The sequence below is a fragment of the Taurulus bubalis genome (genome assembly GCF_910589615.1).
Source record: "Taurulus bubalis genome assembly, chromosome: 6".
Classification (NCBI taxonomy): domain Eukaryota; kingdom Metazoa; phylum Chordata; class Actinopteri; order Perciformes; family Cottidae; genus Taurulus; species Taurulus bubalis.
Genome location: NC_136594.1, coordinates 17,246,056 through 17,274,041, shown reverse-complemented (window position 1 = coordinate 17,274,041; position 27,986 = coordinate 17,246,056). Strand labels below are relative to the sequence as shown.

The 27,986-nt window shown below is 40.7% G+C and overlaps 3 protein-coding genes across 3 annotated transcripts; 2 read left to right on the top strand and 1 right to left on the bottom strand.

Annotated features, from left to right (window-relative positions):
- Positions 1-49: 49 nt before the first annotated feature.
- LOC306737607 (germ cell-specific gene 1-like protein) lies at positions 50-4,835 on the top strand (the record flags this gene model as incomplete). The annotated part of the gene is made up of 5 exons (XM_079219354.1): positions 50-338; positions 1,897-1,944; positions 3,339-3,491; positions 3,856-3,967; positions 4,541-4,835. The coding sequence occupies 5 exons, from the start codon at positions 50-52 to the stop codon at positions 4,833-4,835; spliced, it is 897 nt and encodes a 298-aa protein (XP_079075480.1).
- Positions 4,836-7,846: 3,011 nt separating this feature from the next.
- Positions 7,847-18,307, bottom strand: tmc5 (transmembrane channel like 5; the record flags this gene model as incomplete). The annotated part of the gene is made up of 20 exons (XM_079219520.1): positions 7,847-8,431; positions 8,522-8,614; positions 8,800-8,878; positions 9,676-9,849; positions 10,049-10,182; positions 10,788-10,863; positions 10,961-11,056; positions 11,144-11,241; positions 11,347-11,422; positions 11,982-12,148; positions 12,499-12,651; positions 12,964-13,108; positions 13,251-13,393; positions 14,068-14,328; positions 14,437-14,515; positions 14,857-14,959; positions 15,084-15,200; positions 17,189-17,266; positions 17,478-17,677; positions 18,234-18,307. 20 exons carry the CDS (start codon positions 18,305-18,307, stop codon positions 7,847-7,849), a joined length of 2,931 nt encoding a protein of 976 aa, XP_079075646.1.
- Positions 18,308-19,876: 1,569 nt separating this feature from the next.
- Positions 19,877-27,934, top strand: tmc7 (transmembrane channel like 7). The gene is made up of 16 exons (XM_079220302.1): positions 19,877-19,995; positions 21,119-21,383; positions 21,508-21,656; positions 21,827-21,982; positions 22,385-22,470; positions 22,561-22,706; positions 22,785-22,932; positions 23,340-23,522; positions 23,822-23,967; positions 24,183-24,297; positions 25,282-25,379; positions 25,506-25,689; positions 25,780-25,910; positions 26,124-26,279; positions 26,379-26,457; positions 26,606-27,934. The coding sequence occupies exons 1-16, from the start codon at positions 19,980-19,982 to the stop codon at positions 26,801-26,803; spliced, it is 2,256 nt and encodes a 751-aa protein (XP_079076428.1). The 5' UTR covers positions 19,877-19,979; the 3' UTR covers positions 26,804-27,934.
- The last annotated feature ends 52 nt before the right edge of the window (positions 27,935-27,986 follow it).

Sequence of the window (27,986 nt, the reverse complement as noted above, 5' to 3'; positions counted from 1 at the left end):
CCATGAACTTTTCGGTCCTCCGCGCGCCGCTGCCTCCTTCTCACGGACAATGAAGACGACTCGCAGGTGCAGGGCCCTTTGGTCGGTTGGCTTGAACTTCTTCGCCCTCTTCTTCTCGATAACCGCGTTCATAACGACGTACTGGTGCGTGGGGACCCAGAGAGTCCCCAAGCCCAAGTGCAGCAAGCTGCGGACGCACCAGTGCATCGACTACGGGGTGAACGAGACCGACCCCAACAAGGTGGTGTACAGCTGGGAGACCGGGGACGACCGGTTCCTGTTCCGGCAGTTCCACACCGGCATCTGGTTCTCCTGCGAGGAGAACATCCACGATGAAAGTAAGAGCCGAAGGTGTGTGTGTGTGTGTATGTGTGTGTGTGTGTGTGTGTGTGTGTGTGTGTGTGTGTGTGTGTGTGTGTGTGTGTAGGTGTGTGTGTGTGTGAGAAGGGGGGGGGGGGGGAGGATGAGGAGGGGGGAGGGGGGCACTGAACTGTTTTTATCTGGCATGGAATGCAGAGCAAAAAGCAGCACATGGGAGCTTCAGTCGGAAGTCTCACACAGATTTAGTTTTGTACTCTGGGGCCTTAAGTGTGTGGCTGGGCAGCACTTGATATGGACACAATGTAATTGCTTCACAGCTTAAGCCGAACGGAAGATAAAACTGTGAATGATCTCTGATAGAGCTTCATTTCTTCACAGAAAAAGTAATTTGGTAATTTAACAACAAAGGGCTCAACGGGGGAAATGAATTGCAACGGTAACGTGCGTCAGAAAGGGTGAAAGTTCAAGTTAAAGGTGGGATCGGGGCAGATTAGTCCTCTTTGGTTAGTTCACTGCAACTTCATTATGAACTGTCCCAGCATCCATCTTCAAACTCTGTAAAACACCACTCAGCTTATAACTATGATAATGTACCAGTAATTAATATGTTTATAATGCTTAAAACTAGAAATTAACCACTCATTGAAATTACTCAAGAAGGAATTCCTAGCACATGTCCATCTCATCAAGTGTCTGTGCATGGAGGAGGAGGAGGAGGAGGAGAGGAGTAGGAGGAGGAGGATGAGGAGGGGGGCTGAGACAGCTTGAGTTAATAAGGATTATGTAACAGGGGCCTTGATGAGTTTTTCCTCAAAACAGCTGTTGCCACCCTCCTTCTACCTGATTAAAGTCTTCAACATCCAACAAATCCAGCGGCATGCTCTGCTCAACAGCTGACAGAAGGAAAACATCAGAGCTGCAGAAATGTGTCGTGTTAATGGTTATTTTTTTGAACATACCGTTTGTTAAAGTGACACGGGCTCTTCTTACATCTCCAAGTGTGTTTAAGGTTTAACAGGCACAGGTGTAATAAAAGTGCATCTTTTCTTTCTTTCTAGAATGATATCTCTATTCTATTCTACCATTTTAATTCTGTGCAAAGTGCCTGTAATTCAATAGAACAGGAACCAGATGTCAGGCGGCGTTGCCAACAGACCAGCTGGTGACACTGAATCCAAAGCCCAAAAAAAGCTTCATTTTTGACATATGCCTCTTATTCAACATTGTGTTTATTCATTTTAGAACGTACGACCTCTGAACCTGCTGTTGCTGTGTGGTTATCGACCAGGAGGTCATATGTTATCTAAGCCGATCCAACCAAACACACCTGCACAGACATTGGGATTTAAACACATATTAGGACAGTACTAAAAGCATTTATTTATTCAGTTTAGTTTAACCCCAAACCCCTTTTCTCTGACCTTTTCAACAACTCACATGTCTTTTGACTTCTTCCACAAGCAAATTACTCACTTATTTCTAAACTGCCACGTGAATTCAACATAAAGTATTGGCTAAAGATTCCACCTACCGCGTTGTGCTGAATCGTGACAGTATGTTGTCTTTCTGCTGCAGGTGAGATGTGCAGGAGCTTCATCGACTTGGCCCCACCATCAGAGAAAGGTGAGTGTTCACTGCTCATCATCAGGAGGTCCAACGATGATCAAAGGTTCTCCAACAATCCCACGAGGACACTTGTGAAACAGCTACTATCTGTTTAGTGGAGTGTTTAAATGCCGCTTGACTAAGGTTAGAAAGGTACATTCTATTATCGGGCCTTTCTCACTGATCCTCCAATGTGCAAAGATATGGAATGGCTGGAAGACATCTGTCTTTCCACAAAAACGTATCCTGTTTGTTAAACTATTAGACGATGACAGTACATTGACAGCTCAAAGGCAAGGTGCACATTACAAGATTGAGAGCATTTAAATTGTCTATGGACGGCTCTCAACATGGCGATGCCTAAACCGCCTCTAACAGCGCTAACAGCTATACGTTTTATAAAAAGATTTACCGATTGATCCATGTATGATAAATAGTATCTTTGGAGACACTGAGCTGTGGAGCGTGATTGTTACCTAGTACGGTAAATACTTACATAGCATCGTGTTTGGTTTGCTTCTCTGACTTTTACAGTTCCCAAATTCAATAAGCACCTAACTTTCATTTTGGGCATTGGCTGCTTAATATGAAACCACAGAGCCACAAATAAAGCTGCACACATTTGATGTTAACTTTAAGGATGTTCAGCTGTGTTGGCGCTGTCGTTTGAGGAATACTCATTTCCTGTCTCTCTGTGAAACGATTCAATAGGATCAAAGACAAGAGGAAGACTGCAATAGAGATGTGATTAGACTTGGCTTGATTCACTGGAAAGCTGAATAGGATTTGGAATAGATTTGAGAGCTCTGACATCAGTTGAAATTCCACATTGTACAACTCATGTAACATCAGCCCCTATTTGCTGCCACAGTAACCAGTGAAATGTTGGATTAATATAAGTCCTCCACTTGTCTAAAACATATCAGTGTCTTTTTATAATGCAATGAATAATTTAAAATTCTGTATAATAAAACAGCAGTACGTTGAAAACCCTTGTCAACTACCCTCTGTACTTAGAGTGACTATGTATGGACCTATTGTAACATACTGTAAATATACCGTAAATTGTCCATCCATCCATCCGCTTATCCGGGGTTGGGTCGTGGTGGTAGCAGGTCCAGCAGGCTGACCCAGTCTTCCCTCTCACCCGCAACATTTACCAACTCATTCTGGGGGATCCCAAGGCGTTCCCCGGCCAGCTGGGAGATATAATCCCTCCAGTGTGTCTTGGATCTTCCCCAGGGTCGCCTACCAGTTGGACGTGCCTGGAAAACCTCTAACGGGAGGCGTCCAGGAGGCATCCGAATTAGATGCCCGAACCACCTCAGCTGACTCCTTTAGACACCGTAAATTATATGATATGTAATGTGAATATTTTGTCGTTATCATAATCAAACGGGCCCATTTTGCAGGGATGCTGTGGCTGTCGCTGGTTTCTGAGATGCTGTACATTATTCTGCTGGTGGTGGGCTTCAGCCTCATGTGTTTAGACCTGGTCCGCTCCAGCAACGTCATTGATGGACTCAAGCTCAACGCCTTCGCTGCTGTCTTCACTGTGCTCTCAGGTTGTCACATTTTATTTATTATTCACAGAGAGGCTTTGATTGTTAATTTTTATTGTTAAGTACTTTGGTGCAAGTGTTTGTGATTCCAGTTTACACAACTTGATAAAAGATACACACAATTCATCAGATCCCATCTTGCGGTAAACAGGGCATGATAATGATGGAGATTTAAGGCTAAAATTGGCATGTCCTTATTTTGTTTACATACATGCATATTTGTGCGTACATGAAAAAGCTTTACGATAAGTCTGTACTTGTGGAAACAAATCATCCTATTGCTGAAGAGTTATTTGTGTATGTTTTGTATTTGAACCACAAGCCATGCAACCATCTAACCATCTACATATTGTCGGCATTACTTCAGGTCTTCTTGGCATGGTGGCTCATGTGATGTACACACAGGTCTTCCAGGTCACTGTCAGCCTCGGCCCACCTGATTGGAGGCCCTACAACTGGGACTACGGCTGGTCCTTCTGGTAGACCTCCACAGTCACACAGCAGTTTACCAATATCATACAAAGCACTGCTATATCAATACATTTAAGTCAACTTACCCATTAGGAGACCAGATGAGGGTTTCCATTCTGCCTGCAGCAGCCCCAAATAGTGTGTTGTAGCCCTTCTCTCACCCCAGCGTCACTGTCTCTAATGAAAACAGTCCAAAGCTCTCATGTTATGGCAGGATTAGGCTTTGGTGTCCAAAGCTCCAATACAGGCGTGATTGGAATTGCATAAGGGGATGATATTTCACTCCTTTACAATATGCACAGGATGTGGACAATTTGCTTTAGAGGCTAAACAATTCTTGACCTTTTATGGGCATTACCCAACCCGCATGAAAAGTACATGAGACGATGATTGTCTGATCTCTCATGTGGGCCGGCATGCTTGAGGGGAGCAGAAGGACTTTTTAGTGATTGACACAAATCTCTGCAAACAAAAATATTGAGAAAAAAAAAATGTCCAAATGCCATTTGAATTGTGTCTCTATGTCTCACAATTGTTTGTCACATGCTGAATTACAAAGTGAATTTCTGATTTTCTATCAGCATGGCCTGGGCGTCCTTCACCTGCTGCATGGGCGCATCGGTTACCACGCTCAACTCCTACACAAAGACCGTCATCGAGTTCCGGCACAAACGCAAGACCTTCGAACAAAGCATACGCGAGGAGCACGCACGGGAGGCTTTCGGATATTTCCGGGAATGCTCCCTGCACTCCATCTCCAAATCTGTGGAGGTTTATCCCAGCCAGACCCCCAAAGGTGGCAGGAAAACTCTCATACCTGCTGACTCTCTGGACCTGAGTGACATTGCAACATCTTTAGGGGAAGAGCAGTGCTGAACATGACCGGACAGTTAGGTGGTGGCGCCGCTCTCAGTGTTGCAACTTGATGGATGGAAGCACTGATGTCCGTATGTGGTCGCCATTCAGTTTGGACTGACAGGGTTTCAGGATGCATCATTAGCTCTTCCTGATTCACTGCCTTAATCGTTGGTCAAACCAGCTTCAACTGGACAAAGTGGAAATGAGCTAATCTCATGGATGAAGGTGTTTTCACTGTTTGTGTAACCTACCACAATATAGAATTAGGAGAAAATGTGAAGTATATCACATAAATAGAGTGAGGGCCTCTCAGATGCTAATAGCCTTATTAAAGTTACCGTGAGGAACTTTTAACTGGTTATGAAACAGTATAATACTGTTGCCTCTTCATGACTTTCTATGACTAAACAAGACCATCAGCGAGAAGAGTGTCTATTTCTATATTGTTATTCTCAACCCGAAATCGGTGCCACCGTGTTGGATTTCGCGCAAAATCTGATTAAATTACGTTGGTTCACCAGAAACAGACCCAGATCCGGCTTTTCTGACACATTCGACCTGCAGTCTGCAGTCTGAAGCTCCGTTGGGAGGAAGGCAGCTCAGCACCCGGCAGCAACGTCTCCTCCTCCTGCCAGCAGCACAGCTTAGCCCCACTGCTCCACCGGTCTCGCTGGGAGCCAACACTGATGCCAAGCTGCTGGAGACCCGGGCCGTAGTGCCGTTCCCGCTGGAGGAAAGCCAGTATGAGGAAGACCAGAATCATGACTGAGTGGGGAAGACTGTCAGACCCCCGCTGCAGTAAAACTAGATGTTTTGTAAAAGGACTCTGGTGCTCAGAAGCGCTACCACTTTAGTCAACAGGGCCCGCCCAAATAAAAACAAAATGAAAGTCCCTTGTAGTAGCTTTGAACATGTTTCAATCAATCAATATAGCAATGCAAAGACACCGCTTACTAGTTTTCATTCATTGTGAAATAAAGCCATAACAATTATTGCAAATGACGTGCCTACATATAGAAATTGTAAACAAGTTGTGGAGTGTAAGTGTGCAGGATGTGTGTACACAATACTGGAACGTTGTGTATCGTGTATCATATTGTGTTACATGTTCAAAATCATTTACATTTATTGTAACTGTATATTAAGCCCAAACGAGCATTTGCAACATCATACTGTATCAGGATAAACTGCAGATAAACTTATATCATAGATTCAAAGTATTTTTATCATGTTCATATGAACACTTTTGATCTCATGATGACCAACAGTCAATATAGGATCACATCTTTTTCAGTGCAGTGTGTAATTTAATTTGATGTTTCAGATTTGACTGAAGTAAAATAATATTCAATGCTTTGGAAATGTCTATTTTCATTGTTTTTAAGACTATTTTGCTGGAAATGAAATCCCCTCAAAAAATGTGTTTTAGTTATTGCTACTTGAAGGGCGCAGAGGTAATTGTTTTAACAAGGCAATTCAATGTTTTGTAGAAAAACCAAACTGAGCACAATTTTGTATTCAAAGCAGAGTATTTGTTATAGGTCTTAAACGTGTCTGGATGGGATCTTTAATATAACTGAAGAATCACTGGCCAAGATCAAAGTTAGAGAAGACAGATGTGATAAAACATCAAAATAAATGGCTAATCTGTGGCATTGTATTCATAATCCCTACAGAGGGCAGTGTCGTCTTAACAGACTGTTTGCACAATTATATTTTACTCAGTTTATACTGGTCACTGTATTTATTGTTTGAAGGAACTGGATTATGTCTATTATAGTTTGCTTTTGAAAGCCATTTCTTGCAATAAAATGTAATGCGAGGGTGTGAAAAATGTGCCTTGTTTCTTTTCACTTAGCCCGATATTAACATGGTTGTTGTGTTTTTATCCATCAAGGTGTGTAAATGACAGGATGTTGTTTAGTTTATTTGTTGTCAGGGTTCATTTGATGTTTTGTTGTTGTTCTGCCTGGGATGTTGTGTTAGATCAGCAGCTCTATCCAGACGAGTGTTAACAGGTTTTCCTCATAAGGCCCTCGGAGCAGGAGGGGATGCGCACTGTTAGGGTGGAGGAGCATGAGTGAGGTAGTTATGTGGTAAATTACATTCTGTTATATTTGAGGTGCTCATTGGTATGTAATCATTTCCCAAATATGAATTGTGATGTCAGCTGTAACTCAAGAATATTGTATAAATGGCTATTTGATTATTCTGTGTGAAATGTGATACTTGCTCGGTTGAGCTCACCTACTTGCGGACCTGAGTAGGTGGTGGTTCTAGTTTGGTGAGGCTGAGACGGGGAAAACCCTTTCATTGGATCATAGGGCGAAAGGAGTTTCAGCTTGCTTTTGTTTGGTGTTGTTTTTCCTTTCTTTTCTTTAATTGTATTGAAATTTCGGGGTTTTGTATAAAAAAATAAAATACTTTTTTTTGCGCTACTCTTCATCATAGAGCTAGTTCTTCATCATAGAGCTGGTTCTTCAACATCCCTTTTTAAATTGTCTTTTAAGTCTTTTACGTGCCAAACCATCTCACCTGCCCTGTCATATTGGACGGCGGCACTACAAAAGAACAGTGACAAATTCATTTTTGACTTTCTTTTATTGAGTATGGTGTTAATCTACATTTCACAGATAATATAATAGTATTAACAACTGGTGTTAATAACACATCAATTACATTAGGCACAAAATCAGGCCAGGTATTTGTTATACCTATTTATCTTACAAGGCAGATCCAGAAAAATTTAACAAAAATACAATATTTTGGTAAAAAAAAAAGTGCATAAAGAGGTGAACCTGCACTCTCTTCTAGCATTGCTACAGTGGATATCTTAGCACTTTGTTCTTCTGGATTCGCAGTAGTATTGAATAATTCAATTCTGCAGAGAAATCAACCCATTTGTTGATAGACTGATGCTAATTTATCCATGGGTGACAACTCAAATCCTAAAGAGTGATTTCAGTCATCCGTTGTTCTTTTCAGTTGTGTTCTTCTCCCCACAGTAAGACGAAGTCAGACGACCTTGGTCAGTAACCGTCATCGTACTCATTCTGGGCCTGTTGCCGGGCCAACATGGCCTGTATGAGCGCGCTGGAGCCAGCTGGAGCTGAGTTCTGCGGGGGAGCAGGGACCCACTGAGGCATGTCCTCTTCCTCTGCTTTCTGTCGGGCTTGCATGACTTGCATCATGACACTCGACACAGAGGATGGCAGGTCATGTGCATCATCCGCTCCCTCCTCCTCTGCTCGGTGTCTGGCTTGCATCACCTGTGTGACGACGCTGGATGTGGGGACAGGGCTTTCAGAAAAACCTGTGCTGTAGTATTCATCCCTCTCTCGACCCTCGGCCCGCTGCCTGGCCTGCGCGGCCTGTGCGAAGGCGCTCGAGAATGCCGAGTGTTTATCTTCATCCTGGTCGTCGGCTCTCTGGCGGGCCAACATGGCCTGAATCAAAGCGCTGGAGGTGGAGATGTCGGAGGGAACGGGCACTCCACCAGTGCTGCGTCTCTCTTCCTCCTGTTCAAGCTGCTGGCGGGCGAGTAACGCCTGAACCATGACGTTTGAGTTGGACTGACCGGTTGAAGAGCGGTCATCTGGGCGATGCTTGGAGTGCTGAGGACAGGAGAAAATATGCAGCGAGGTTGAAAACCAATATCTGGCTGAAAGGTGAATGTTTACCATGAAATAATCTTCGCACCAAACCTTTTTTTGATTCTTCTGTTTTGATTTTTTATCAGGCTGAGCTTTTTGGAGGTTCTGGAGCTTGTCTAACAAGAATGACTTGTCTTTCCCTTCCTGGTGGGAGAAAACGACGAGAGAAAGAGAGAGAGAGAGAGAGAGAGAGAGAGAGAGAGAGAGAGAGAGAGAGAGAGAGAGAGAGAGAGAGGCATTGCAGCCAAGGGTTAAGCAGACGAACCAAAAGGCTACCAAGCAGCAATATACAAAACAACATTTCAAGGATATTTTTTAAACACACTCACATTAACAATCTGTTGTTTCAGTAGACCAATAAGCTGCTTGCGGCCCTGAGTGACTTGCCAGAAGATGTACATAATGACACTGAGTAGGAAAAAAGTTATAATATGAATGACATTATTGTAGACTCTATTTGCATAGTGACAGGAATATGCTCAATTGTACAACCACACTGTGTGACTCTCATGTGGCTGAATTGGACTCAATGACAAACATATTGTTTAACGGCCCAGGAAACCTAAACTCAAACTCAAGAGCATTTTAGAATTACTCTCCCCTCCCAAAAAAACACAACATTTTTTAACAGTTCCTATATGGCTCATCATCCTATAAAGAAACAAAATATTTCATAAATATAATTCATCCATATATTTTATCATACTCATATTACTAGGAATGGCAATGTTGCATTGTCCACCACTTTGGACCTCAATGTTCACCATGAGGTCTACATTTAATTTGTCCAATAGGCCATGCAAAACCAATGCCACTCCCATTAGCCTTCCCTAAACTACACAAGTGAACTTGGTGAGCATTATGAACTTCTGCATGCTAGCGTTGTCTTTGTGAGCGTGTGAGCCTGGTAACATTGGTATTTAGCTCAAAGCACTGCTGTTCCTCGGTATTTAGACATTTAGTTGATGCTCTGCAAATCTAAATCTAAAATTGTCTGCTGTTGAAGTTCATGTGACATGATTGCAAGATTAAGAATATCAACATTAAGAGTGCAACGTCTGAGCAGGTATAAGACAATACAGTGTGGTGTTTTTTTTCTCCTGAGGTTTGATCTGCAGGGCCATAATGAGTGAAAATGTGTTTTGCAATAACTGATTCACAACTGGATTTCCTCTGCACCAACACAATCCATGTCACACACTTACATGATGATGAGTGAGATAAAATAGTAGAAAATTTCACTTCTGATGACATTTTGGTAGATCCAGACGGCCCATTGAGAACCAGCGATCTCCTCAAGATCATCCATCCACACTGTAACCACACTGAAGGTGTTGTTGAGTCCCTGGAAAGGGCCGCACTGCTCCGAGGGCGTCAGGCTACAGCGCAGGACAAGATGGATAAAGCAAGACTTAGGTTTGCTTTGGGGGGATTTGTGTACAGGTAAAAAATGCAGCATGTATCAAAGATGGGTACTGTTGGGTTTATAATATATACATTTATATAATGTTCTTTACTCTAGGTTGTTAATGTGATATGAAAGTTTATAATATAAAAAAATAGGTAATGTTCTCGTACCTCCAGGAGGTGTATGCAACCATGGACAGAGCACCCACAAAGAAAGGGAAGAAGAGGAGGGCAATGAAGATGGTTTGCATCTGAGCTGCTCTGCCCGTCCGTCGCGGAGGCTGGCAGTTCTGGATCAGGCTGACCTGGGGAGAGATGCACACGCACGCACACGCACGCACACGCACACGCACACACACACACACACACACACACACACACACACACACACACACACACACACACACACCATTTTCCACTGATTATTATTGCAATACCTCATGGTATTATTAAAGTTTACAAAACCATGAGCTCATTTCTGCCGAAACATCAAATCTGTTTCACTCCCTAATAAAGAACAGAGAGCTTTGAAAGGCATTGCTTCAAAGGTCATTCAGCATGGTCATGACACATACAACAACACCAGATCTGACCTGGGTCAAATTACCAATCATACTGAATTAATTTACTCCGGGATTGATTGACCTTTCGTGGTATAGTACAACCATTAGGTTTACTCCACAAACCCTACCTGTCTTTACTATGACACACAATAAAGCAAGCTGTCAGTGGGATGAAAGGACTTGATTAAATTATTGAACCAGGTGCACAAATAGGGTAACATGAGCCTAAAACAGTATATAGAGCAGCTCGGGCAGCGATGGCATTGTACTATCCTATGGCTGTGTGTCATCATGGCAGTTCAGTTATAAATCACAAAGGCCTATAAACTTTATGAACCTGCATTTACCTTCTTTAAGTAAAACAAAACAAAAAATTTGAGGATCTGGATGACAGGCAGCAGAGGAGAGAAGTATATTCCAATCCTATGGGGAGATAATCAAGGGTAAACTTAGTTTTAATATTAAATTAGCACTGAGAGCAGAAGTGAACTATAGTAAGTGTTCAATGTATTGATCTTACCAGGCCAGAGTCTGTGCATAGATGAGTTCAAGGACATTTCTGGCTACGTCAAACTCTGGTAACCCCAGACGAGGTAGTAACCTCGTCCCAATCACACTGTTCCAAAGAAATTATGATTGTGATTTAGGTTAACCTACCCCATTTATATAATTGTGAAGAATAAAATGAAAGTGTGTCACTCACTTGCTAAGAAACTCTCCAAAGAAGGATCCCAACATCAGAAAAAGGAAATCAACAATGACCAGCCGGTACAAAGCCTGTCCCACAATGGACTCCCAACACTGTGAAGAACACAACAGGTTCATAAATTACTCTATATATACGGACAAAACTAATATTGGTGTATTTGAAGACAGCAAGAAATGGTTGATCCCTGTCAAACATACTGAAAACTTCTTCGCCACCACATTCATCCAGTAATAACACAGGACGGCCAGAATGGACATCTTGAGTAGCACGTTTCTTTGAGAAAAGAGACAAAAAATGATTATTATTGCTCAAAGGTATATTTTGAATTGATGGGAAATATGTCTGTTTGCTTTCTTGCCGAGAATGAATGGAGAAGATTGATACCACCACTGTGTGGGCGTTCAGTAAATACAAAGCTGGAACCTGCAGCTGGTTAGCTTAGCTTAGCATAGCATAAAGACTAGAAACAGGTGGAAACCACTAGCTTGGCTCTTTCCCAAGGTGACTACTTCATCATATGTGTATCAATGCTAATTGTGGGTTTAGAGGCGAATAATCCAAATGAATTATTGAGCATTAGAGGATCTGCTCGGCAGTTTTTGCTACCTTTGGACAGAGACATACAAGCTACTTCCCCCTGTTTCCAGTCTTTATGCTAAGCTATGCTAAGTTAATCGACTTGTGGCTCCAGCTTCATATTGAATAGATAGATCTATCAATCATCTCATGTAATTATTGGCAATGAAGCAAGTAAGTGCATATCTCAAGGACACGTTCCTTGATCATATGTCCTTTAATTCACAAGATATATAATGTGTCCCAGCTGTCTAACCTGACAACCAGAGCGTAGATCTGTCTGCGCTGGTTGGAGTAGGGCTCAAACTTGTTGAAGAGGGAATAGAATAGTGGGACAACCAGGTTCATCAGAGACACAACAAAGGGAACCAGGAGAGTCTCTGCCTCCTGAAGCAGAGACCTGTTGGCAGCATCTGTTGCTCGCTATAAAGATAAGAGGTGGAGGTCATCTTAAGATAGCCCTAGACAGCAAACATTGCATGCAGGAATGGATCAAACCCAGCACTGTCGGTAAATGACTTGACTCATTACTGTAAGTTGCAAGCTCATGACACATGCTCATACAATACTTTACCATGCCATAAAGTATTATCATACGCAGTTTATCTAAACATGCAAACAAAGGGGATTTTTTTATCAATACTGGTTTTAATGGGGAAATTATTTTCCAGACGGAGAAGAAACCTTCTTTCTGTTCTCTGTATTCCATATCAAATGAAAAAAAATTGTCAAATTTAACAATATGACTAATTATTCAATCTTTACTTGTGTACCTGCTGTTCGTATTGGCAGAGGTAATAGATGCTAGCTCCACAGCCGACAGCCAAGCCGGTGGAGAGGAGCCAGGAACCCAGATAAACCCCAAAGTGCTTCAACTTTTCAGAGAGGGTTAGCAACTCCCTCTGGGCCTTCTCTGACAAAGACTCCTGAAGAGACGGCAAGAGGATAATCGTGGCCATGAGAAATAATGAGGCTTCATAATTTGTCTTTAAACAATTTGCTTTGACAGAGCAAATTGTTGAAAGCTTAATGTGTGAATATCATTTGCGACTTCAGTTGACTACAAAGCTTAGAGCAGCAAGTTGAATTAGTGGAAATGTACTGTCTAAACATGTCATTCGGAGTTGCTTGTTACAGATATATTTCATGATATGGAGGTGAAAAGATCCTACAATAAACAACTCTCTCTTTCCTGATGTCTTGAGTGACAAAAGGTTGTTCGGAACACAGTAATATACCTTGAGTTGGACTCGTAGATTGTTCTTACGCTGTCTCACTGCTCTCTCATTGGTAATGCTAAAGTCCCAGCTGCAGAGAAGCTGCCATGCACTGTTTGAAGTTGGGTCTGCTAGTACGTAGTTTTTCTTGAATGAGTTGTTCATGCTGCGGGAGGGAAATAGGTAACATACATTTCTTTGCATTCAAAGGGCTGTTAACCTGAATGACAATTAGAAGGGCAAAGGGAATGTGCAATACACCTCACATACTGTGATCTACATTCTAGTTACACATAAAATGAACAAACCTGAAGATAAGTGTAATTCCACACAGAACCATATAGACTGCAATGGTGAAGAAATATGCCAACTGCATGTTGTACTCCACCAGGCCATGCAGGGTTTCATTGCTGTAGCCACCGTAGTACATGACAGTGTACTGGAAATAACCCTGGAGAAACCAAAACACATTTACTATACATTGGAAAAAACAACGTTTCCTGAGCATCCATATGTTGTTTTTTTTAAAATATATTATTATTGATTGTCTATTTGGGAGCAGCGCAACATGCTATAAACAGAACATTGACTTATCAACATATAAAATATTATGGCTAACATGTTAGCTAATAGTTTCCTATCAACACATCCAACAGCCACGGAGTAACATTGACATTATTCTGGAGCTGTAGTTCCTGACAAATGTACATCCAATATTCACTCTCCTTTTAGCTCTGTTTTGGTCTCCATCAACTCCAGAGAGAAATATCTGACTCTTTAGCTGCTAAGCGCTCCACTGTGTTCACCAGCTAGTTGCTAACTATGTCTGAGCAGGTAGTGTATAGTTGTTTTATCTGAGTTTTTATATTTTTTTCTGAAAACAGCTGCCTTTGGTGGGAGTGGACCAAAAGATTCAAGTTGCTGAAGGTAAACAATGAGCTGAAAGATGCTAAAAGGCTCAGTAATGCTGAGGGGAATACAAGCCACTTTAAAAAGTCACACAGAGTAATTTCATCCACTGTTGATATTACAATATATCAATCAGAGCATTAAATTGCACATTGATTTGAGTACAATTAATTGATAAGTATGGATCATTTGGATAGTTTACAAGTCTCCACTTACAGCTCCAGATAGTATCTCCAGTCCTCTGAAGCTCACATTGGGCGGTATGCTGGGAGAGGGGTCGTAAACAAGCATCGGGATGGTGATGAAGCCAAAGTTGACCAGGAAGGAGAAAATGTTGAACATGAGCAGCCACTTGAGGAAGACGAAATAGATGAGGACACTGGAGCCAAACTTGCCACCAATCTCTTTCATGATGCCTTGCCACAGCTCCAGGGTCTGCCTGGCTGAACTTATACTGTAACCACACCTGCGGAAAGACTGAGAGAGCAACTTGTATACAGCATAAGTTATATATGATGATATATCAGATGGGTGTACTCAGAATGAGTTATTTGTGTATGGTGTTGCAGCGTGTTGTTTACTTACCAGTGACACATTCTCAGAAAAATCTGCAAAACATGTGAACTGGCGAGATTGCTTAGAAGACTTGACTCGCACCTGGCTCCTGTGGAGGTAATTTAGAACAATGTTTGGTGTGATAATAACAATAGTAACTTAAAAGTCTAAATCTTCTATTGAATTAGATACATTGTGTCACAACGAAGCAGGAAAACCTTTGGACTTTCTGATTTAATAGTTTCTTGTGAAATGTACTTTGAAACAAAGGAACAGTGTGTATGTGTGTGTTTGTGCACATGTATGTATATTTTCCTCCAGTGATCTCTATTGCAACTCTTTGCATACAAACTTCTTATTTTATGGTTCTCTGCAGGGTGTAATGGTTAACCTGCGATGGCGCTGACAAGGAAGCGTATAAACATTAACTGCTTGTCGGTCAAGACCCACCTGATATGTTTCTTCTCCTCAAAGCTCATTGGAAGATCCCGAATGGCATGAATTCGGTCTTGTGTTGACAGGGCAACAAGCTCCTTGATCAGGTTCTGTTCCTCTGTCACACACACAATGACAAGATAAGATCTCCCTGTGATCTTCACACAGGCTTCCATCCAGAATGTAGATCAGGTGACACTCTTCACATTGCAATCCGACACACGGCCGCCACAAGTTCTTACCATTCTCCATCTCGTTCCTGATGGCATCCTCTGTGAAGGCTACTTGGGTAGGATCCCCGTGAGGAAACATGCTCATCCTTCTCATTGTCCTTCCCCTCCATGTCATTGTCGTGTTACCTGGACAAACGCACATGAAAAGAAGAATGTGCTTTGCTGATGGGCAGTGATCGTCAAGAAATAGTCCGAAGAGATTGATATATGATGGTGATCTCACGAGGCAAATAGGAAATACAGGAGTGGGGTGACATCAAGTTTGGCTTTTTTAAATGTAACACCTGCAGCTACTTACACATGTAAACATATACTATCCCACTATAGCTAAACATTGATTTACTTTCATCTCTTTATATTTTCGAGATGAACTTCATACGCTATGTGTGCATTGCCCACTGTAAACACATTGACAGTCCAGCTGATAGCAGTGGAATACAGTATTGTGGGTGCTATTTACATTGCCACTGAATTTACAGTATCTCGACTCCTGATAAAAGCTATGACACTGCAGCTGCTGTAGTCAGACTACTGTGCCGACGGCTTTACTAGAGTGACTACTGTCATTCACAGGTAGTATGGTAATGCTTCACAATATAGCCTGCTAATTACGGTGTAATAAAGTTGCATTATAACACAACGGGGAATCAACAGCCATGCTAGTGGCTCTGTGAGAACAGTGGTGGTGTAAACGTTGTGCTGATGACAAGATGATTAGTTTAATGTGGTCATAAACTATTTGGACGAATTGAAATGTTGATCTGACAACACACATAACATTAAGGTATTGCCAAAGTTATCACAGTTCATACTGAGCAATGTGTGATAGGTTGAACCTAACATTGTGATATTTCAGTATGGACTAACATACTAACATACATATTAGCATCATAGAGTCATGCTGCTTTTATGGCTAGAAATATACATATGTCTCTTCATGTTGAAAACATAAACTAAAAGTTTTCCACAACCTTTAGATCATGTCCTTTAGCTTAAGACTTTCCCCACAGCCCCCTCTGTTTTACTTTCTTGGCCAACTTCCTTGTCTTTCTTTTAATTTCTTGCTGTGCGATAGCCTCCATTAATAATTATCCAGAAGGACTTTGCAAAGGTAATTGAAAATCAAAGTCGACAGGTCAAAATTAACCTCACATTTACTTTCAATCATTGTCTTGTATGCACGATTTTCATTCATTTTGTCAAATGTCTGTTAAATTAAGATCTATCCCCAAAAGGCTCCAGACTGCTAAACACAATTACATAATTTTCTCTCTAATAGAAATTCTAAACCAACCACAGCTGAAATGCTCATGATTGTCACTTTAACAACTATGTGTGTGTGTGTTTTAAGCAATACCATAACAACAGAGCTGACATTAACTGCGAAAAGAACACTGCGGTCAAGTGAGCCCACATTCGCCGAGTGAGCCGCAGTTGCAATTCTAAATGCACCTCTATTCAAGGTGTTACGGTACGGGGGCCAGCTCAATGTCACAATATTCAAACAGCTATAAAAACAGATCCATAGACTTGTACATAAATATTCCACTGCAGGCTTGTTCAGGATGACCTCTACTATGCCCATGTGCATGGCCTCAAAATATTACTGTACAGTTTTTGAGAAAATTGAATTCAAAGTCAGCTTGAATTTCATAATGATATTCTTAATTTCACAATATCTCAATATTCAAACAGCTATAAAAACAGATCCATCGACTTGTACATAAATATTCCACTGCAGGCCTGTTCAGGATGACCTGTACAATGCCCATGTTCATCATTATGAAATTCAAGCTGACTTTGAATTCAATTTTCTCAAAAACTGTACAGTAATATTTTGAGGCCATGTACATGGGCATAGTAGAGGTCATCCTGAACAAGCCTGCAGTGGAATATTTATGTACAAACCTAAGGATCTGATATTTATGTACAAGTCGATGGATCTGTTTTTATAGCTGTTTGAATATTGTGACATTGAGCTGGCCCCCGTACCGTAACACCTTGAATAGAGGTGCATTTAGAATTGCAACTGCGGCTCACTCGGCGAATGTGGGCTCACTTGACCGCAGTGAAAAGAACCTGTAATCTATCGAGTAAGTTAGTTTAACCATTACCTTGCATTGCAGAAGAAAGGCGCGCAGGAGGTGATTGATCATACTGAGAGTCAGGTGGGATTTGGAACGTACTGTGATCTGAATAAAAGTACGAAGATACAACAGAAGTATCAACAAAAGTGTCCCTTAGCAACACATAGAGTCACGTGCAAGCATATAGAACCAAATGACGGAGTAGTCATCACCAAATGATGTTGCTTATTTCCTGTGACACAGTACAGATAGCATACAGCGATGCAAATGTACACAGAGACTTAATATTGTTCGGTAGCTCAACTTAGTCACTCACTGAGGTCACGTTGCAACGTCGGACTCCCTGAGCGCGTTGAGATGACGCCCATGGGGATGCTTTCTCTCCCCCTCCAGCTCTCCTCATGCCAGCCCCCCGATGGCGCTCTGCCCACCGCATCATCACCGCTGGTCTGACCAGTAGAGTAATGTTCGTCTGGCCTCTCACCCCTGGCATACGGGTTAGTGTGGGGGTTTTTACTAGGAGACAGAGACCACACGGAACAAATGGCGTTACATGAAAGATAAACGGTTTCGGTCATAGTGTTTATGATACTTAAGAGCAGGGGTTATCAGCTCGAGAAAGGAACTGGAATTCCAAGATCATTACCTGTAATTAAATGTTATCGATATGATTCCTGGTGGTACTTTTGAGGATATAATATCCTTCAAGGAAGTGCAGGATTACGTTTCTAGATTATAAAATAATTAACTCACATATTGAAGTTTACAAGTTCACATATTGAAGTTTACTGTAATGTCTTTTTTAGAAACTTTTCTTCAGGCTTTAACATTTTTACCCAAAAGGAAAAAAAAAACTGAATCTCTTACAGCCTGGGAGAATAAATAGCACACCACTTCCTTGAAGACGTTCTGTTCATTCCCTCACAGTACAAAACATGTTTGCCCTTTGATAACAAGTCAATACACAGCACTCACTCAAACACCTTCTTTGATTTATCAAGGTTTTTCAAGATAAATGATTCACTGATGAACATTTGAGGACACACACAATTTATGTTTTACTACCACAAACCTTCTATCAATTTCCAGAGTCTCGCTGTCATGGTAGGCAGGGTTGAAGAATCCTTCACTTCTGTAACTTGTCATGAGATCTGTCAAATGTGTCCTTTCCCTCTTCTTTGGAGACAGCGATGATCCTTCAGCTCACCCTGATTCAGTCACTCTTCAATGATGTTTGTATAATCCAGGTGCAGTAATACACTGTAAAAAAAAAAGCTCTTTAGATTAAGTTATCATGAGAAAGATAAGAGTATTTGTCTTCATTACATGATGCATTAAGGCTTCAGTTGCCAGCGAAGTCAACTTTAATATAGCCTAAACAAGAAGCATCACATGTTGAGGCACAAGTGCCTGTTGTCTTTGCTCAGAGTGACAGCTACATTGTGGGTGGAAGCATGTGCAATTTGATCTCTTGTTGCCATCCTCATCTGTTTATCAATAATTCATACAGTTGGTTTGGTTTCCACCACATGCAGTCGTCTACGGTTCTCACACAGAGTCACTGAAGGATGGCAGAATAGGAAAATCTGAATACAAATAAACAAAAAACTACAGTCTGACAAATCAATAATTGATGTTAAAAGAGAGAAAAAGCTCAAACAGTGAGACTATAAGTGTATGAGCTGTTATATTTACAACACTGTGCAGATGATGCAAGTTATTGACAAACACAATTCTGTTCTGTCTTTAAACCCTGCTTACCTGGTAGTGGTGTGATGCTGGGGGGAATAACAGAAGAAAGTCCTTACAAAATGCTGTAGAGTTTGAGGAAAGTGGCTTCTAGTCTTTATCGCAGTTCAAGCCAGAGGAGGGAATCAGCCTGAGAAACACCATCCGTGAGATAAAACAAAGGTCTGTCTGGCTACCAGGAAGTGTGTGCTGAGCTCATAAAGGTAAAAGTCCACTGCCTCAGGAAAGGCATGTAAATCCCATGTGGACACTTTGGATTGTGACAAAAATAATTAAACCCCCAAGGTTGATGTTTTAATTGGCATCCAGGACTAAAGGTGGGTGTCCCAGGACAGGGATGTCATGTGTACAGATTGTAAAGCCCTCCGAGGCAAACTTGTATTTGTGATGTTGGGCTATATAAAATAAACTGAATTGAATTGAATTCTCCAAGAGTCCATGTTTTATCTGCTATGGGTTTACCTAATGCTCAGTTATTGAAGTTGTCAATAGTGCCAATAAATAGACAGATAGACAGATAGATAGATAGATAGATAGATAGATAGATAGATAAATAGATAGAAAGACAGCTATCTAAATAGATAGATAGACACACACATAAATATATATAGATATCTAGATAGATAGATATAATAGGTGCCCGTGTTGTTGTATGCAGCGTTTTTGAAATGTGTCCCATTTAGCAACTAAAACGCAAACTCTTTCTCTTAGAGTTTCATTTTATTTATTTTTTTACAGTATATGAGGGTTTATAAAAGGAGTATTACGCCTGAATTAATCAAAATAGACTTTATATTTTTCAATAGTAAAATAAGACGGAAGAAAATAAGAAAAATACGAAAAAGGGCAGAATAAAATGAAAACATCAAACTATAAGGCGGTGGTTGAAGGTGTGAGCTGCTCATGATCCTCATGATCCTCATTCAGGAAGTTGTGTGGGACGCAGGGGAGTGTGTGTTGTCTTCCTGACAGTGGAGTCAACTCCCTGTTGAACTACGGTCTGCTCGCTCAATTGTTACTAATACTATCCAATAAGTAGCCATTTTTATTCTTTTCAGAGACGGAAACCATGGAGGTCGACTCAGGTAAACTTGACGTTAGTTAGCGTGATACTCGTGTTTGAAGCTGACGTTTTGCTAGCTCGGTCCCGTAGAACAGCGCGAGCTAACAAGCTAACGATGCTAGCATCAGACCAACAGCCGAGAGCCGAAAACAACCGGCGAACTACTTCGACCTGCTTGCAAATAAAAATGGTCTTTTTTGTTGTGTTACAGCGTTGAAGGAGTTGTTTGGTTTCATCAAAACTAATGCTACAGTGTGTTAACAGGTATCAGCTCCTCTGGAATGTGATGATGAGCCGCAAACTAGTCGCGTTACTTAATAACAAGTTGTCTCCTGTCAGTTTAATCGATGTGCAATCTCTGCTTCTTACAGTAAAACTAAGTGGCAGTCATTCATCCATGACACTGATATTTGACACCTCAGATATATTCAGTCCCACTCAAGATATTAATATGTGGTTTAAAGTTATAATATAAACATACCTCCCAACATGTATATCTCAATTATTAGTCACAACTGTTTTTATTGGGAAAATTCTGAAGGCTTCTATGGGAAATAATTTTAAGACATGAAGGATGAGTCGGCTTATTCAGATCTTGACTGAAATTGATATCAGTATCTGACCCTGGTGGATTTAAAATTGTACACAAATGTTATTTTTTTTCTTGTTTTGTTCAATTCTCTATCTTGGAACATTGTCACAATCTGTAACTACAACTATAATTGACTCCAGTGGTGAAAGATGAATACATTTTATAATTTGTCAGTTTTAACCATATCGTAACTGTTTATTAGACAGTGGATTTGTGCACCACATTGTCAAATATAATTAACTCTTTATCAGAATCCGAACCATTTATTGCCATGCATGTTTTCACATACAAGGAATTTGCCATGGCGGGTGGTGCATAACATTAAACAATAAACACAGTGCAAGAAATAGGAGCATGTTAAATTTACAATAACATTTTCAATATAGTGTAACATTTAAACAAAGTACACAGACAAACAGATAACAGTACTTTAAACAAGTGAAATGTAAGTGTTATGTGACAAGTGTATTTAAATATTTAAATATGTAGTATGAAGGGATGTGCAGGGGAGTGACTGGTAGGTTCTAATCATATTTATATTTACATTTTCTAGTCTTCTACACGGATCATAGTGGAAGAGTCAATAATAACCCGCTGTTGGACCAGCTCCCCAGCTACCAGTCCCTGCTGTACCGCAGGAAGTCCTCAACTGTTGGCTCCAAGCGAAGAAGCAACTCCAGAGCGCGACTTAGCTCTTCAGGCAGTGGAAAATGGGGCTTGAGCACTGTCGGCAGAAATGAGGAGAAACAGAAGAGTCTGATGGCTCAGAGACCCATCAGGGAACTACCCAAGACCATGGCCGAGAAACGGCGAGACAGGTAGGAGAAAAAAATATGTTAAACAGACCTGTTCAAAAGGTTCAACTAATTTATTATTGTTGGCTATGTTTAAAAAGTATCTTATGGCCAAAACTTCTCAACAAACAATGTGTTTGACTGTTAGAACACAGCGCTTGGAGGAGAATCGAGAGCTCAGCGGTTTGGGACAGCTGAAGATGAGCACCCGTCGGCATCTGAGGAGGCTGAGGGATGATGCCTATGAATGGCTGAGCTCTTTGAAGCTCTGGAGGGGAGACATCCACCTGATCGAGGGTGAGAGATGAAAAATGAGATGGACTGTCCTGATCCTCAGAGGCATTTATTGATTTCTACTGGCCCACACGAGTACACACACTTTTGCTCTCATAAAAAGTGTGTAACAATTGGGATATTGTTGCCGCAAAAGTTAATTTCGCCCTCTTTTTTTCGTTTCCACTCAATAGGGATGTTCGGCACAGGTATTCTGTCCTACTTCTCCTTCCTGCGCTTCCTGGTCACGCTCAACTTGATCATCTTTCTGCTCATGTTCAGCTTCGTCATGTTACCCATCATCATAGCCCCGATTGCTTCAGGAAATATCACCTACAACCAGAATGACGGTGAGAGGATGCCTGCTTGTTTGGACCTTGAGCATAAACATTCTTTATTGTTTAATTTCCTAAATGAATACGCTCTGCTGTTTTGTTGTATATATTGAGTATTTTTCATTCCTGATATCTTCTATGTAACTTGCTTGCTACTGTGACAAACTCATTTCCCCTTGGGGATTAATAAAGTGTCTGTCTATCTATCTATCTATCTATCTATCTATCTATCTATCTATCTATCTATCTATCTATCTCTCTCTCTCTCTCTCTCTCTCTCTCTCTATCTATCTATCTATCTATCTATCTATCTATCTATCTATCTATCTATCTATCTATCTCTCTATCTCTCTATCTCTCTATCTCACTCACTCACTGCATAGTCTTCAGCTTGTTTGTTCTTGTGTTTTACTGCAGGAGGTTTGTGCAGTGTTTATCCGAGCAGCGCTCGTCGAGGTCTGGTCATCTTTCATGAGCACATCACTGATCTGCTGTCTGGTGGAGTAAGTCCTTTCACTTCAAAAGTAATGGATTCTGGACAAAACGAGGTTTGCATTTGGTTTCTTTACTCATCTTTTGTGCTTAATCTGCAGGGCTTTCTGGAACAAACCTATCTTTTCTACGGCTACTACAAAGTGGACAAAATACACTTTCCAAACGCCACTTACAATTTGCCGCTGGCCTACCTGCTGGTCACTATAGCCTACCTCTTCCTGAGTCTAATCTGGATAGTTAAAAGGTAAAAAAAAGACAAAATCGTGGGGAATTAACTGGAAGTTTCTGTCAATGTTACACACACAAATAACTTTTCTTCAAGGTCTGCCAACGGATTCAAACGTAACCTGGTTCAGGATGAGGATCGCTTTCAGAGCTTTTGCAACAAGATTTTTGCTGGCTGGGACTTCTGCATCACCAACGAGAACGCAGTGCGGCTGAAGAGAAGCAGTTTGCTCTACGAGCTCAGGGTTAGTGGTTCATTAGATAGATAGATAGATAGATAGATAGATAGATACTTTATTAATCCCCAAGGGGAAATTTGTTGTCGTTGTTGTTCAGTATTGAACAAGTTGTTTTGTGGGAAAGAATTTAGCAGGAGCATGGTCAGAGTACAATGTAAACCTCAGTAGCAGCATAGTGTCGGAAAAGAATGAAGCTCTTTGCAGTATAGAACAAGTGTAAGATTTCTACCTCTTACATTCTTCAGCATGTTTTATATTCAAGAGCCTTTTCAAAAAGCTCTTCTCAGGCATGTCAACCGATTTTTATTTATTTTTTCTCTCAGAGATGAGTTGTTTGTTGCAAATGGTTAATCTTTGTATCCACTGAATGTTTGTCTGCCTCATCCTAAAATTGCATATTCTTATATCCCCAGACGGATTTGGAGGAAGAGAGGATCAAACAGAAAATAGCAGATCGCACCCGTAAGGAGAAATGTCGGATTTACCTCATCCGCCTCATTCTCAACCTTTTTGTCATCGGCGTGCTGGCTAGTTGCTTCTACAGCATTTATGAAGCCACCATCTTCTCCCAGAAAGTACAGATAGATAATATAAAGGTAATGAAATGTTGCTCATGTCCTTGAACTCCACTTCGGCCTGTTATTCTTATCCTCTTTCCAAGTAACTGCTTGTTACCACTAGAAATGTCCTTCAAAGTCATGCACTTCAAACCAGATTTGGTTGGAGTGATATCACACATTCTTTTATTTTATCTTCAAGTTCTTTACTTTATCTTCTTTATTAAAATAAATTCCTGTCTCTTGAATGTCCTCCTTCCATTTGGGGGAGGGGGGATGTTTATGTATTCAGTTAAGACAAAAACTTTCAACAGACAACACTTTTTGCTTGATTGCAGGACAATTTCATTGTGGATCTCATCTATGAGTATCTACCCTCGATTGTTATCACCATGGCCAACTTCATCACCCCCCTCCTCTTCTCTGTTATCATCAACTATGAGGACTACTCGCCTGCGTTTGAGATCCGCTTCACGCTGATGAGGTACAGTGGACTTCCATTCATGGACCTCTTACTGCTAAAAGTGTACTTGAAAAGTAATTGCATTAGGAGACAAGTGGTATATCTGCCATGAAAATATGATGCAAAAAGGAGGATTTAATACATAAAGTCAGTACTGTCAGTTATGACAAAAATGTGTAAAACTCTAGAAAAATGATGTTGTACTCAATTCATTTTTGTCCTTTTTTTCCTTTCAGGTGTGTCTTCATGCGGTTGACCAGTATTGGGGTTCTGCTCTTCTCTCTCTGGTCTCAGATCACTAGATGTGAACAGGATCCCTGTGTTTGTGGCTATAACCATAAGCTTTACTCTGTAAGTTATAATAAGCAATAGTAAGCAATACATAATAGGGATCTCTCGTATTGTGGCCGATAAAGGCATTTTAAAATGGATCAGTACCAGTTATTGAGCTACACTGAGCCCGATCCCATCCTTTATTTGACATCGGCTGTCACATAAGTGTTTTACCCGTGAAGCTTTCGTGCACAGCATTGCAACATGTGCAGTCGTCATCAGCTCTGCCTCACTCTGCTGAGCTCCTGCATGTAAGAGCAGGGGCTGAGCCCAGCATGCGGAGAAACAGCACACTCCATAAATGACAGAAAAGCACAATATGAGACTGGTTTATTTAGGTTATGTAACTAATGTATGTGCACTTTTCAGTTCAGCTCAGTGTGAGAGTATCTTATGTTTTGCTATCATGTAATGTGCTTGGTTCTCAACATAATACAGTTAATTTGAGTAACTCAAAAGAACTCAGGCAAAGGAAAGCAACAAACACAAATATAAACACACTGTTAAAAGGAGAGATGAATTCCCATGAGACAGCGACATGGCCCAAAAAAAAAAAAAGTATTTGATACTTTGTTATTTTTGTAAAAAAAAAAAAAGCAGCTTGGATGCAGGCTCTTTGTGGTCTTCAGTAATGCATAAGCTACTCAGTTGTCAATCGTAGATATACGATTGATTTGAATAACTTGAATGTACTTGAAGTGTACACTGTGCAGCTGTATTATCTATGGAAAATAGATGTATGGGATCGAGAATCAATATTAAAGTAATCAGAGTGGGATCTGGGGCATACAGCTTGATGGTGACATTCCTAATATACAGTAATCTCTTGGAATAATACACAGGTGTCAGCATCATATATATATATATATATATGTATATATGTATATATATATATATATATATATATATATATATATATATATATATATATATATATATATATATATATATATATATATATTCAAAGTACTTTTTATTTACCGGTTTATTTGTTGTCCACAGTGTTGGGAGACCCGTGTGGGCCAGGAGATGTACAAACTCACCATCTTTGACTTCATCATCATTATCGCAGTCACAATCTTTGTGGAGTTTCCCAGAAAGTAAGTTCTCATCTTTTTTAAATTGTCTTGCCTTTCCTCTGGTAATACTTCTATGTGGAAGTCTTGCTCACCCTTTGTGCTTCAGTCATTTGTAACTGTGGCCTTATGTTACTCCTCACTTCTCAGGCTGATAGTGAATTACTGTGACTGTGGCCTGGCTAAGTGGTGGGGCCAGCAGGAGTTTGCTATTCCTCAGAATGTGCTTGAGATCGTCTACGGTCAGACCATCTGCTGGATCGGCACCTTCTACAGCCCGATTCTGCCGGCCATCTGCACTATTAAATACTTCTTTATCTTCTATATAAAAAAGGTTGGTCGATATATCAAACTCTTTTTTTTGACACAGATCAAAATCAGATGTTGTGGAAGTTTGTGACGTTCCACCTGCTCTGTGTTTTAGGTCTCATTGATGACCAACTGCCGCCCGGCCACACGACCGTTCCGAGCTTCCAGCTCCAACTTCTTCTTCCTGGTTGTGCTGCTGATCGGCCTCGCCCTGGCCTGTCTGCCCGTCACCTTTAGTGTGGCACAGTGAGTAATGCGCTGACAATACGCGTGTCGTGTTTACTTCAGTTTATTGGCCATGTCAATATTTATCTGATGATTTTTGCTGTTAAATATACATGGAGACTTAATATTTGTCGTTTCTGTCTTCTTCATGTCACTGACTAAATAAATGAAGCATCGCTCGTTGCTACTGTTTACATGTGCCTTGTGCACCCGTTTCTTGTTCTTGTTGCACAGAATAAACTCTTCCCATGCCTGTGGACCGTTTGTTAACTACAACACCTCCTGGGAGGTGCTGCCAAATACAGTATCTGAGCTGCCTCATGGAATCAAAACACTCCTCTTCGCTCTCTCATCAGAGGCCTTCGCTGTCTCCTTCTTTGTTGTCACATGGTACGTGTGTCTGTCAGGTATTCCAGCATTTAACTGTTCATAACAAGTGATCTTTTCTCTCTTTGGTTGTAATGTCCAACGCTTTTCTTTCCCCTGCAGTTTGGCCATGTTTTATGTGATCGCTCTAGCTGGAGCTCACAAGAGAGTTATTAACCAACTAAGGGAGCAGCTAGCCATGGTAGGTTTAAGTCTAGTTAAGTCTTTTCCCCCCTGTCTCTATTTTTTTTCTCTTTTCTTCATCATACATTCACCATGCTTGATCAGCATTTGAGTTTTCACAACAACAAAAAATTGGGATCTACTATCTGTGTCATTTTGTTTCCCAGGAGGGCCGTGACAAGCGTTTCTTGATCCAAAAGCTGTGCCAGGCCCAGAGGCTCTCGGCTATCAAATCACCAGTGTCCAAATCCCAGCCCCGCAAAAGCAGCAGAAGCAGCCCCAGCTATCACACCAGCTTCTCCAACAATTTTGATGAAGGTGTGTTTCTGGCACACTCACTTCACGACTCCTCCACACATGTGTAAGGCAAGGGCCAGATGTTACAGACCAGAGACCAGAGACTGGACCAAATGAATATCTTAAATGATGTGAGCTGCTATGGACTGTTGCTATTGCTTACTTTGATGTGTTGTGTCGTTTCTGTGTTCTTTTGTTCACAATCTTATTATCATGCGACTATTAAGAGGCCACAGTGTTCAAGTATTTTTAAACCAGAATGATCATTATTGGTCATTTGGTTTGTGGTATTTTTTTCTTGCGGCTTGCATCTTTTCCTTCTGAGAAGGACTTGACTTATTATAACCACTGGAGTTTGAAAAACCATTCTGAATTGTATGCACTTTAAATGTATTAACACTAATGTTTTCTTACTTTTTTACTTTTTGTGTTTACATTACAGTCTGTTCATTGTGTGTCTTGTGTGTTTTACCGTTCATCATTATCATCAAAAACACTGAGGGTGTATAGTAATGCAAATAACTAATACATTTCAGATTAATAATCTGTAACTATGTAACCGTTTTACCATTACTATGACTGTTTTTAAATATTTTATGACTTTCCCAAATACTATACACAAACGCTACATCATATAGACTTCCCTTTATCAACCAAACAAAAACAAAACATCTCAACGACAAAACAGAACATACAACACACACACACACATTTATATATTTATATTTTCAGAGAACAAAATAATAATCCAACCTCTTTGTATCCATATATCTTGAAATTGAAGTGAAGTGGACAGGATACAAATTGTATTTCACTCCCAATACCTCTGTTCAATACTGTTCAATATCAGAACAAATGTTTTGACTTTTGCAACAATCCTTGAAAAGTGTGGATCACTCGAATCTCTCTGATTCTTTCTGTGAGCAGTTTAATTGCTAGTGGAAAAGTGTGGGGGAAATGAGCAACTCTGTCCTCAGACAATACGTTATTAATATAGATTGTAGATGTATGATATTTATCCAGTATTTTTACACAATAATTTCAACCAGAAAAAAAAGCTACTCAAAACTGTTTTGTTTTTCTAATATAACTTCTGGGTGATGGTTGAATTTGTCAGATTTGAGGAATAAATGCTCTTTTACTTTATTATGACGCATTTTGTATAACTGTGGTGACTGGACAATAAATACTGAAATTGGTCAAACAATCTTCAATCCTTTTTATTTATTTATTCTTTGTACGTGACAAAAC